This window comes from Notolepis coatsorum, assembly GCF_963971535.1.
Source record: "Notolepis coatsorum genome assembly, chromosome: 12".
Taxonomy (NCBI): domain Eukaryota; kingdom Metazoa; phylum Chordata; class Actinopteri; order Aulopiformes; family Paralepididae; genus Notolepis; species Notolepis coatsorum.
In genome coordinates, this window is record NC_140176.1 from 58,275,047 (window position 1) to 58,288,385 (window position 13,339).

General features: G+C 39.7%; 1 protein-coding gene across 1 annotated transcript in view; it reads right to left on the reverse strand.

Annotated features, from left to right (window-relative positions):
- Positions 1-8,969: 8,969 nt before the first annotated feature.
- LOC311238429 (kinesin-1 heavy chain-like) overlaps positions 8,970-13,339 on the reverse strand; it is a gene marked incomplete at its 5' end in the record, with an annotated part of 38,320 nt that continues 33,950 nt past the window's right edge. The window contains 4 exons of the mRNA XM_084326489.1: positions 8,970-9,426; positions 10,483-10,606; positions 11,471-11,687; positions 12,254-12,358. Of these exons, the coding sequence (XP_084182615.1) occupies positions 9,414-9,426; positions 10,483-10,606; positions 11,471-11,687; positions 12,254-12,358 (459 nt within the window). The 3' untranslated portion in view covers positions 8,970-9,413. The remainder of the gene's footprint in view (positions 9,427-10,482; positions 10,607-11,470; positions 11,688-12,253; positions 12,359-13,339) is intronic.

Here is a 13,339-nt window from a genome sequence, read left to right on the forward strand (position 1 = left end):
ATTCCGCTTGCGCACTTGCGCGCGCTCGCATTCACTTACATTCTTTCATGGGGCCCATAATCTGGAGCTACACCCCTGTGTGTAGACGTACTTGATGTGGTGGGCGCTAATTTGTTCCTAATGTGTGTTCAGTGCTCAGTATATTGCGGACCGCAATTTGCGGTATGTGATGAACACAAGGGTAATAATTATTTGTATTTTCAGACTGTATAGGCACAGATACAGCCTGAAAATACAAATAATTATTACTCTTGTGTGTCGTGTCATCATCACATACCGCAATATACTGAGCACTGAGCACACATTAGGAACAAATGTAACGTTAGCGCCCACCACATCAAGTACGTCTACACAACATAAAATAGTTGTTTGTAGGTCGGAAATGATGGAATAGATTTACCAACAAAAAAGGTGTTTAACCTGCTCATACCTTATTAAAAGCGTGGGGCAGGAGCAGCACGGATAACTTGGTTCTGCATGTATCGTGCTTCCATTCAAACAGACGGCAACACACGTGACGTCAAGTCTCACTCGCGTGAGACTTCCTCTCTAGATACTCAACCTGGCCAGGGTACTCCTGGGTCCTAGTGCCCCCCCACGTTACACTATATGTCATGCACATGTATTTTATATGTTAATAAAATTGCATTTATCTTTAGTCCTAATTCTGTCACTGTTTGATGTCACAAAGAAGGGTGTATCCGAAAGCTGTCTACAACATTTGTAACATGTGATGAAAAAGTAAACAAATAATTAACTGTATTAGACATTTGTTAATGATGAATAGGCTTCACTTCAGATTAGGGCACACAATAGCATCTGCAAATGATTTATAGATGTTTTATGAATGTCTTAACAAATCATTTGTTGAACATAAAAAATAAATGGAGATACAGTATAGTCGTTTTTTCATATCCATTTTTCAAAGCATCTACAAATGTGTTACTACACATTAAACAACATTATTTAATGATGAACAAATCAAGTACAAACAATGTTGATAATGAGTTATAAATAATGTAGAACTAATCTGTAAATGTTATGCAAATATAGTTATAAATGATTTAATAATAATTTATGAATGTATATAAATGGTTTGTTCATGATTAGTTCATTAATGCGTTACAACTACTTTGTAAATGTTATACAAATATAGTTATAAATGATTTAATAATCATTTATGAATGTATATAAATGGTTTCTTCATGATTAGTTCATTATCTACAAATACCTTATAAATGTATTATAACAGGGTGTTATTATAAAGTGCTACCAAATGTTGTACTTGAACCCCTGATAGTGTATTTTATTTTCTCAAGTTTGAGAAAGAACATGACACTATTGAGCCATTGTGCTATAGAAGGACTGTTGGCGGATTTCCAGTCTAACAATATAACGCGTCTCACTAAGAGAGATGTAAATGCGATAATTGTTTTTTGTTTAGAGTTAAGAGCTAGTGTCTCAGTAGGGGTTCCAAAGATTGCTATCAGTGGACATGGCAACAGATCTAAATTAAGTACTGTGGACAAAGTGTCGAAAATACCACTCCAGTAGGTGTGGAGTTCTGGACACGTAAATAACATGTGACTAAGATTGCAGGGTGTGTTATGACACCTGCTGCATTTATCTTCCACCTCCGGGTATATCTCGGAGAGCCTGGATTTGTAGAAATGAACATGTAGTACTTTGAGTTGTATGAGGCTGAGACGAGCACAGGACGTAGTGGTGTGTATTCTCTCTATGGCCCACCAGTCATTATTAAACTCCATCCCCAGCTCCCGTTCCCATTTGGTTCTAGCTTTGGTTGAATCACTGTTGTTGAATGACATAAGGGTATCATAGATCCTTGAGATATATGCTCTTTGGTGTGTATTTGAAGTGAGTAGGTCAGTCCAAGGCTGTTTGGGGGGGGGGGAGTAAAGGAAAGGGGGGGAAAATGGTAGCTGTACAGTGTCTCAGCTGAAAGTATCTAAAAAGATGGGATGGGGGGAGTCCAAAGGAGGATGACAAGTGAGAAAAGCTGCAGAACACCCCATCCACATATAGGTCCTTAAATGTCTTAATACCTTTATTGTGCCACTGAGAAAAAGTTGAGTCTGTAGAATGGGGGCGGGGGGCGGGGGGGACAGATGGTTATTACATTATGGGCCATTGTGGATGCAGAACAGAACTTAAAATGGCATCTATAAGTTGCTGCCAGATCCTTAAAGTGTTAAGAACAACTGGGCTATCTGTAAACTGGCTAGGTTTAAAAGGCAGAGAAGAATAGATAAGGGCAGGTAGGGAAGATGAAGAGCAGTAGCGAGACTCTAACCTACACCAGGGAGTGTTAGGAGACTCAAGCCAGTTGACCTTGTGAATGTGTGCAGACCAGTAGTACAGGCGAAAAATGGGCAGTGCAACTCCCCCACTTAGCTTGCATCTCTGAAGGAGAGCTTTGGAGATTCTGGGTGTTTTGTTGCCCCATAAAAAAGAGCCTATCATTTGGTCAAGTGTCTTAAAGAAGTTTTGGGACAGGAATAGAGGGATATTTTGAAACAAATAGAGAAATTTGGGTAGAATGTTCATTTGTATGCTGTTTACTCTGCCAATCAACGAGAGTGGGAGACTGTTCCATATCTGAAGGTCAGACAGTTCAGACTTGGTCTTGGAGACTAGGGCGGCAAAGTTAGCAGAGAACAAGCCAGATATTGAACGGGTGACGTTGATTCCAAGGTATTTAAAGCCGGACGTGCTAAATTTGAAGGGCAGGTCTGAGTGTTGCAAATTCAGGGCAGAGTTATTAATGGGGTAACATTCACTCTTTTGAAGATTTAATTTGTACCCTGAAAATGAGCTAAAATTGTCCAGGATGGATAAAAAGGCTGGGATACCAGAAGAAGGATTAGTTATGAACAATAGAAGATCATCCGCATATAGAAGAAGTTTGTGCTCAATTTCCCCACGTACCACACCCTCAAACAAAGAAGAGGACCTCAGTGTGATAGAGAGCAGTTCGATTGCCAGGGCGAACAGCAGGGGGGAAAGAGGGCAACCCTGGCGTGTCCCACGTGTGAGAGTGAAGTAGTCGGATCGGTTGTCGTTCATATGTACGCTAGCCTGAGGAAAAGTATACAAAAGACGAATCCATGCAATAAACCTGTCTCCGAAACCAAATTCTTCCAGTATTGCAAAAAGATACTCCCATTCAACCTGGTCGAATGCTTTTTCGGCATTGAGGGAGATTACGATTTCAGGTGAATCAGTCTGGCTTTTAGAGTATATCAAATCAAAGAGTGTACAAGTGTTAAAGAAGATGTGTCTGCCCTTAATAAAACCCGTTTGCTCCTCCGATATTATTCCCGGGAGCACCCCCTCCAAGCGAGAGGCCAGTAGTTTTGCCAGCACCTTTAAATCGACGTCGAGGAGTGACAGGGGTCTAAATGAACCACAGGAGGATGGATCCTTGTCCTTTTTCAGAAGCAGGATTATAGATGCTTGGGTTAAAGTGGGAGGTAAAGAACCACCCTTAAGTGATTCCTCATACATGGGCAATAGAAGTGGGGACCGTTTGTTGTGGAATTTCCTATAGAATTCAACACCAAACCCATCAGGGCCTGGAGCTTTGTTGGTCTGCATTGTCAAAATTGAACGTACTATCTCCTCAGTAGAGAGAGGTGCATCCAGGTCCAATACAGAGGCAGGGTCTTTGGGACTTCAAGCCCATCCATGAAAGCAGTCATTTTAGAGGTATCTGAAGGAAATTCTGATTTATAAAGAGAGGAGTAGTATGATTTAAAAACTTTATTAATGTGTACAGGGTCAGAGGTTAGGTTTCCAGAGGGGTCTTTAATTTTTTTAATTGAGCGGGAAGCTGCATTCCTTTTGAGTTGATGGGCGAGTAAACGTCCTGATTTGTCTCCATGTTCATAGTATGTGCTACGTGATTTCATTAAGAGCTGCTCCGCATCACAAGTTGAAATAAGGTCAAATTCCGCCTGTAAGTCCAGTCGCTGTTTAAAAAGTTCGGGGGAAGGGTTTGAAGAATAGTTATGGTCTATTTGAAGTATCTTAGATGTGAGCTCTTGGAGCTTAGCTTTGTGTACTTTGTTCGAGTGAGCCGAGTAAGATATGATTTGCCCTCTGAGAAACGCCTTCAATGTTTCCCATAGTAAGGAAAAGGAGGTGGAATCGTTCTGATTTGTAACAAGAAAATCATCAATAGATTTTGAAATAAATTCACAGAACTTTTTATCAGATAGAAGGAGGGGATTCAATCTCCAGAGCCGGGGGGTTCTGTTTTGAGAGGAAAATCTAATATCTAGGGTCAAAGGGGCGTGGTCTGAGATAACAATACTTAAATAGTCAGACGAGTTGACACAGGGAAGCAGTGAACTATCTATAAAAAAAATAATCAATTCTAGAATAAGAGTGGTGTACTTGGGAGAAAAGGGAAATTCTTTGGCTGTAGGGTTGCGGAATCTCCAAGGATCTATGAGACCATGTTGTGACATAAATTCTGAGAATGCTTTAGACATATTAGTTTGAGAGAGGTTGCGTGGGCTGGAGCGATCCAAAGCAGGGTTAATTGCACAGTTCAAATCTCCTCCAAAAATGGGAAGATGGGAATTTAAAAAAGGGAGATTGCCAAGTAGTGTGTGAACAAAGCTGGCATCATCGAAATTGGGGGCATACACATTGACCAGTAACACATGGTCTTTGGTACAAAAGGCCCACTATGACAATGTACCGGCCATTTCTATCAGCAATGATCTTGGTGGGGGAGAATTGAACATTTTCCCCAATAAGAATTGCCACACCTCTGGCATTTGAATTGAAATGGGAGACCTGATTAAACTGAGGACTGTGTAACCTGTGATGGTCTTTGTTCCTTAGGCGTGTCTCCTGTAAAAAAGCGATGTCAGCGTTTAATCGCTTAAGATGTGTATAAGAATCATCTTTCTACTAATCAAAGGGAAGCTGGTTCTGTTTCTGTAAAATAAGCCACTTTTTGTCGGTTTGCTGATTTTTTTTTATATATGGTATTTAAATGTAAATTTCTCATTAACAGATGCTAACATATTTATATTCAGTAAATATTTCAATGTTAGATCCATTCACAGTGGATATATGCATGTAAACTATTATTTCTGGCTCTAGTAAATAGGTGGAGGAATAGTGGTTTTGTTTTAGTTTGAGTTAGCTGCCTTCCAAATTTTTGCAAGGTTTGATTTGGAGCTAGTAATTAAGTCAAAATTATCATTTGATTTGGCGTTTCTCACAGATGATGTGCATTTGCTGTATTTATAAGGTGTCTAAATGTGGACCAATGGGATCGATCCCCAGTTCGACCTCTGGGATATCAGAAGAATAATAAATATCACTGTGATGGAGGTCTTTTATAAAGGCTTGTTCATTAAAGAAGTATAATAAATATCACTGTGATGGAGGTCATTTATAAAGGCTTGTTAAAGTTTCTTGAATTATATCTTGACAATAACAATTGTGTTCTTTTAAATGTTATCTTTCTAACACACGCTGTTGGGCAATGGTTGCTTACCCCCAGATCAAAAACAATTTTATCATTTCTATTGGAAAAGATTAAGTCTATTATAGCTGACTTTGTATAGTTTTTCAGATTTTATAGCTGACTTTGTAGTCTTTCAGATTATTGAGATTGTTCCATGTCATTCAAATGATCAGATACAGTGGTCAATCAATTTAGGTTAAAGTCACCTAAAATTGACATTTCTGACACATCGTATTGAGAAAGCAATTCAGTCAATTTGTAAATAGCAGTAGAATCAGCTGAAGGACACACCCCCACCACAAGGGTTGAATCACTGAACCCCAAATTAACCATCACTATTATATGCAATAAATTCAAAGCATTTTGGTAGTGAGCAGAACCGTGAGAGAATATTTTATATATATATATATACCACCACCTATATCAATTCAGTCTATTCTGTACACATTGTATTAATTTAATTCAGAATAACTTTTTTCTAGTTTCACAGAGGACCAATATAGCAGGGTTCGTTTGTGAAACCAACATATTTATCTATATTTGATCTAACGTTTGTTGCTGAAGCACACTTCTAACATTGAAATTAATTATTCTGTTTTTGAAGGTAAGTGGGTTAACTACAGTGTTTGGAATAGGATCAGAAGTAGTGATAGAAGGCTGTAATTAAATTAGAGACAGCAACAGTACAACATGGGATATGCTTCCATTGCTACGCTGATGACACCCAACTCTGTCATAATGTCTTATCCTCTCACTTATCTTGTTACACCAACAGGGTATGCCTTTATCCTGATTCATATCCATTCTTATAGTCATTGTCAATGTAATTAATTGACATTGATTTAATAAAAGCATACCCTGTTGGTGAGAGTGAGAGGATGAGACATTATGACAGCCAGCAGATGTTGTGGAATAGCCTATAGTAGGCATGATAAAATATTGTTTATTGTGCGGTGGGTTAAGTGCAACGCTATGAACTCCTATTCCAGCCTTTCTCGCTCCCTCCACGTAAAAACCCAGTCAACCAATTACGTGTGTATGCTCTCATGGTAGAAAATAAAAACAACCACAAGGTTTCTCTTTGAGACTTTATTGGTATCATCTAGGGTAGAAACCTGAGGAGCCAATAAGGCTACAGAAAGTACTTGATACACATTGCAATGCATTGATCTCTTTGGGGTTATGCAGCACACCCATGTTTGCATCATATACACGTACGCAGGCTTACATTTCTGTCACGACCTGAACGGACCATATGCAAACAATCAATTCATTGAGTTTTCAACCTAAGGACTGGACGAATACCTGGACTGGCTGAACATGGAGCGGGCAGCCTGCCTACTAGAGGACTTCAATAAGGGCCACTGAAACACTGTCCGCGGGCTCCTTGACAAAATCATGATGAGAGAACTGATTGTGTGGGATTGGGAATCCCAATTTGGGTTTTGGGTTGCTGCTTTGGGTTTTGGCCATCGCCCATTGCATCCCTTTGTGGAGTAGTTCACTTTTTAAAAGTTTTGTTGGTGAGAATAGCGCCACCATAAAGATGTTGTTCTCCAGATGTGACACAGAGAGGCTGGTGAGAATCAGGTGAACAGGCTAGGGGGAGTAGGCCAAAAAAGTGTTTTTCAATATGGCGAAAAATCCAATATGGCTGAGTTCATAGAAGCAGCCTCTCTTGATATAACTTTCATGACCGTATGACTAACAGATTGAACAGATAGAGGAAAGGTCATGGGGTCAGCAAAATCAATGGTACGATTCTGACAACAATACTAAGCAAGCCTGGTTAAACCGTACCCGGATACATGCCAGTGGGGATTTATTTATGTTTGTTAATTATGATTATTGTGTAATACCTGTGTATACCGTCTACACTCGTACACACATGGTATACAGTGGTCCTCCATGTATGCACTGACTACAGCGTCCAGCTTGTTAGTGCATCGCTGTTGTGGTAATGTTGGGGGGCTATAGGCTGCTACCAGTGGCTAGCAAAGATTAAGGTGCCACCAATCCACCACACAACCACTAGAAGCAACCCCTGTGTGCTTTGCTGCTAGACAAAGTAAAGATACAAAAGAAAACAAAGTTATAAAATTGACGATGAATTGATCTGTGAATGCGTGTGCTTGTGTCACAGAATCCCCATGTCTGCTGGTGGTAATGTTAGCAGCTAGCACCCACCAGCGCTAACATTAAGCTAAGCTAAACTATGATATTTAAAATAGGTGTTATATTTATATGATGATATAAATACATTTCAAGAGACCAAGAAAGGCCATCACATTCATCCTGACGTAACAGTGTATAAATTAGGAGAACCTAACTGAAAGGTCCCCATATTGTAAAATCTGACATTTATATACCTCTGTGGTGCGACTGATAGTCTACCCCCAGTAGGCTACATGTTTTCTACAGGAATAACATGACCTGCTGGGAGCAGGCGTTGCATTCCAAGAGTGTGCAATTTGCATAAATATTCTGATAGCAAGTATATGATTAGGTGACTGACAGTGCACCCCATTGTGTTGTTATACAGTACATTCGTCTTATTCACTTTGCCACCATATTGGTCATGTTTGACGCAATGTAAGGTATGGATGCACCGAAGTACCCGTTCACTTCAGTGTTAAAACTTAGCTATGAAAATGCCACTTCAAGAACCAAAATAGTCAAAACAAGTCAGAATACACTACTGGAATTATAAACTCATGATGATCTGACTCAAGATAGTTTTTCACCACCATATGTTTCGTCTTTTGAAATACACAGATGTGTATTTGTCATCAGCTCATTGAAATGCATTCATAGCAATCTACAGAAATAAAGATGGCAGTGAAGTAAATAAGGCGAATTGGCGGAGATCATAATGAAGCAGCTTTTTTGTGTTGTAAAAAAATCTATGAAAAATAACCAGTCTCAGTTTGTACACGATCTACCAGTGCACTGTTGAAGGGTTGTGCAACGTTAAAAAGAGAGGGGGGGGGGGTTCAGTGCTCAGTCTAATAGAATACATTAACTAGCATCTCTGGATAGTGGATACCCATCTGCTGCAGCTTGGTGGAAATCTCTACGTGCGTCTTTCCAGTTTCAGATAAGTCTTTCATCAAATTACCGTATGGTTCCAGTGCAGCCATGGTGTCGATACCAAATGACTCAAAAATAAATACTGATTCACTGACTTACAATCACTGCATGATTCTGTTTTTTCAGGCCTTCATTCAGACTGAACTGTTGCCATATTTGCTGCAAGCTTATCAAGTGCAACACAGGAAGAAGTCAGTAACTTTCAGGTCACATAAATCAGAAATATCAAAATCAAGTTCAGTCCGTGGCCCGTTTTTTCATTTCCTATTTTTGAGTTGAGCATAAAAATCATAGAACAAACCGTTATTTGTTTTTTGGTATCAGATTCATAAACAAATAATGAAACAACAAAATATTTTGGATTCTCAATTGAATGTGAAAAGAACCAATGATACACTGATTTAAATCCCTTCAATATCTTCACTCCTTTCGGTCGTCTTATCTTTTCGGGTTATCTGAACATTTGTAACATACATTCAACGTGGCAAGGTGCAGACTAAGATCTTAGGAGGACATTACTGACGGCTGTGTGTGGTGAAAGCGGCAACGCGTTGATTTGGCGTTCAATCTCAGATACAGTAGATGCCAGGGAAGTAACTTCTTGCTGGTCTGGTTTGTTCTCTTTTTGTCCATGTTTTGTGATGAAAATTTAATCTCATACTGAATAAAACCAAATTAAGCTGAAGGCCTAGATCGATCCAGTTCTTAAAATACATATTTTGGTAAATAGACATGGTAAATGGTGCCAGGATAATTGGAAAGCAAGCTTCTCTGTGTCATCCCGGCTCCGTCTTTGTGTGAATATGGTCCATGTTCAGGAGCTGAGACTAGGAGACATTAGATAAAGAGTGAAACAAAAGAAAACAGTGGTTAGTATTTCTTCATAGTTAGTATTTTTTCATACAGCTCTCGGCTTGTTGAGGAAACGCTGTGTCCCTGGTACAAAAACAAAGTGAGGCGTCTCATCAAAGAGTTATCCTGAATCAAGAGTTCCCCCCTATCGGCGTCAACCACATCATCATCATGCATACTGTGTCCCCAATGGACCATATTTACATGGCGGACAGTTTGCTCTTATGTCGTGCTCATGTTGGGATTCCTTTCCACCAAGGTGGGAGCCGGTTGGAAAGGAATCCCAACCTGAGCATGACATAAGAGCAAAATTCCCGCCGTGCTACTACGGTCAATTGATTGATTGATTGATTGAAAATTGTATTAACAGATTGCAGAATGGGTACAGTACAGTACAGCTCAATACATACAATTGTTAAGGGGATGCAGACCAGAGAAAGACTTTCATCTTGTTTACATCAGGGTCCCCCATTTTCAATTAATCATAACATATACCTCGATATGCTCGATAAGTGTAGTCTACTACCAGACACGTCACATTATGAAGAAAAAGTTTCTGCATTAGCTGTTCGGCTATCCTAAAAGTGGCTTGTTTAAGATTCTTAGCATTTCTCATTGAAACCTCCATAAACAAATAGCTTGCCTGCAAAAATGGTACCTGCGCATACCCATAGTGCTATCTATCCATCCAGGTAATTTTGGTGTGATTCGCCCTTCTTTTGGAGATATCTGCTGTCACTCCAATACAATGGAGCTGAATGGCACTCGGTTTGGGACGCTCAAAGCACCCTAAGAAATACATTTGAAAGTGTCTCTTTCCAGAAATTATGATCCGGTAGGAACTATTTTCTACCGAAGTACACCCTCATTGATTATCACACGTTTTTCAAATGTATTTTTTTGGTACTTCGAGCGCCACAAACCGAGGCAGAAATCTCCCAAAAATATGTTTTGTTTTGTTTTGTTTTAGTTTTTATTTTGGGGCGAACTGCCCCTTTTAAAGAGAACACCATAGGAAGTGTCAACAGTACTCATCATCCTCCTCCTGCTTGATGGCACCTTGTCCCCTCATGCTTTGGAAGAAGTTGGAGCGCTTGACGCCGAGGAGGATGGGAGACGCCCCACCAGGCAGCTGGCCCGGCCGGATGGGCTTAGCTGCGGGGGGGAGAAAGGGACACGTGGGTTACATGTAGCAAGATGGTTTATGATCTTATGATTTTATTAGGATCCCCATTAGCTGATGCAGAACATCAGCTACTCTTCCTGGTGTCAAACACACAACATAGAAACATAACAACAGATAGGACATTTTACAGACAAACAACCAAGAGGTATTCAAATCAGAAAGTGACAATATCCTTTCTCTCAAACATATTACTATACACACCACATTCTTTAATCATATGTAATCATACATAGTACAATATATATTACATAATACAGTATATTAATATTCACTAAATTCAGAAGCAGTGAGAAACCATGAACATACATACATATACTACAGTCTTTTACCCAGATTCATAGGCACTGGATATACATACAAAGTAAACTTGTATCACCTATTTGTATAGGCTATTGATATTCCAATCACTCAAATAAAATGAGAATAAAAGTAACTATAGGTGTGTGTGTGTGTGTGTGTGTGTGTGTGTGTGTGTGTGTGTGTGTGTGTGTGTGTGTGTGTGTGTGTGTGTGTGCGTGCGCGTGTGCGTGTGTGTGTGTGTGTGTATATATGAGGTCAGGTTACAAGCACCAAATGAAGACGCCATCATCTCACCTCACCTCTCAGTGTGTCAAAGTTAGTATCAAAGTAAGGTACAGTAATATGGTATCCGATTTTCATTTTCATAGGCTATTTCACTTGATCGAAAACCAGAGGAGGGGGCTTTTGTTCCCGTTTTGATCCTAATACGATTCGATAATATTGAATTTGATTTCTATACATAAAATATTGATTGTTTTGTGAGAGAAAAACATATATACCATAGTGTGTGTGTGTGTGTGTCTCCCACTGACCAATCTGAGCTGAGTTTCTCCTGCCCATGTTAGCCTTGACCTTCACGGTTTCCTTGATGCGGTCCACTTCCTGCTCGTAGCGCTTCTTTTCCTTCATGCCGTTTTCCTTGGCCTCCTTCAGAGCCGTTTCCAGGCCCAGGACCCGCTCTGCCGTGGCCCGCAGACGCTTCTCCATCTTAGGAAGCTCACACCGCAGGTCGGAGTTGTCTCGCACCAGCTACAGTAGGTGGTTAAGGGGAGAGAGAGGGAGGGGGAGAGAGAGAGGGGAGAAGATATACTCTGGTACATCCAAAGCTATTGAAACATTCAGACCTTGAGCTAAGCTACATTGTGTACTAAATAATGATTGCATCTGCCAACAACACATGTGTAAAGTGTGTGTGTGTGTGTGTGTGTGTGTGTGTGTATTGGGGAAGCTGGGCTTGTTTTTCTATCCACACAGCCACATATCCCGTTGTTTTTGTTAATTTGTTAATTGTTACCGTTTCATCCAATTGGACAGCATCTTCCTTATTTGTTTAATTTTTTCCTGTTGTTACTATACACATATATTCATTTTTTTACCCTTTCTTTTATATAGCTTATCTCTCCTTGTACAGTGTCCTTGAGTCTGAGAAAGGCGCTTCTCTTTAAATCCAATTTATTATTATTATTATTATCCTTGTGAGGCCCAAATGTCCCCACAAAGATAGAGAGATGAATTGGGTGTGTGCGTGCGTGCCCACTCATGCATGTATGTGTATGTGTGTATGTGTGTGTGTGTGTGTGTGTGTGTGTGTTTACCTGCTTGTGAACCTTAGTAAGCTGCTCCAGGTTGTTCTCCAGGAAGACAATCTTCCGTTTCTGAGCGGTGCTGCCTCCAGTGCCATCAGAGTCTATGTCAGCGTTCTGTTAGGGCAACACACACATAAATAACACACACTTAAACAAAACACACATAAATAACACGCTTCATCTGTTAGGACAACACACACATACTGTAAACAACACATAAATAACATGCTTCATCTGTTAGGACAACACACATAAATAACACACACATAAACAACACACACATAAATAACATGCTTCGTCTGTTAGGACGACACACACATAAACAACACACACACATAAATAACATGCTTCATCTGTTAGGACGACACACATAAACAACACACACATATAAATAACATGCTTCATCTGTTAGGACGACACACAAACAACACACGCATATAAATAACATGCTTCATCTGTTAGGACAACACACACATAAATAACACACACAAACAACACACACATAAATAACACGCTTCATCTGTTAAGACAACACACACATAAATAACACACACATAAACACACATAAACAACATGCTTCATTTGTTAGGACAACACACATAAACAACACGCTTCATCTGTTAGAAACATCCATCTGTTAGGACAACACACAAACAACATGCTTCATCTGTTAGAACATCACACATAAATAACACACTTCATCTCTTAGAAACATATATATGTTAGGACAAGACACACATAAACAACACACTTCATCTCTTTGGAACATCTATCTAATATGCATCCATGTTTAAACCAATGTGAATTTATTACATATTTATCAATCGCCTATTTTATTCCCAGTGGCAGGGAGTAGTTAACTACAGTATGTGTAGTTAAATTACTAGTTTAACTACAGTTTGCAGTAGTTGGGTGGTAACAACAATCACATCTCAGCAGCTTTCTCAGTAGTTAACTACTTTGGGTCATGTAGTTTAGGTAGTTCATTACAACATACATCGCTACATGTTTCCCTAAAAAAATTGATTTTCCTGATTCCACCTCACACAAAACACACCATTGGGTGTATGTTGCCTGTCCTAGTCTCTAAATCAA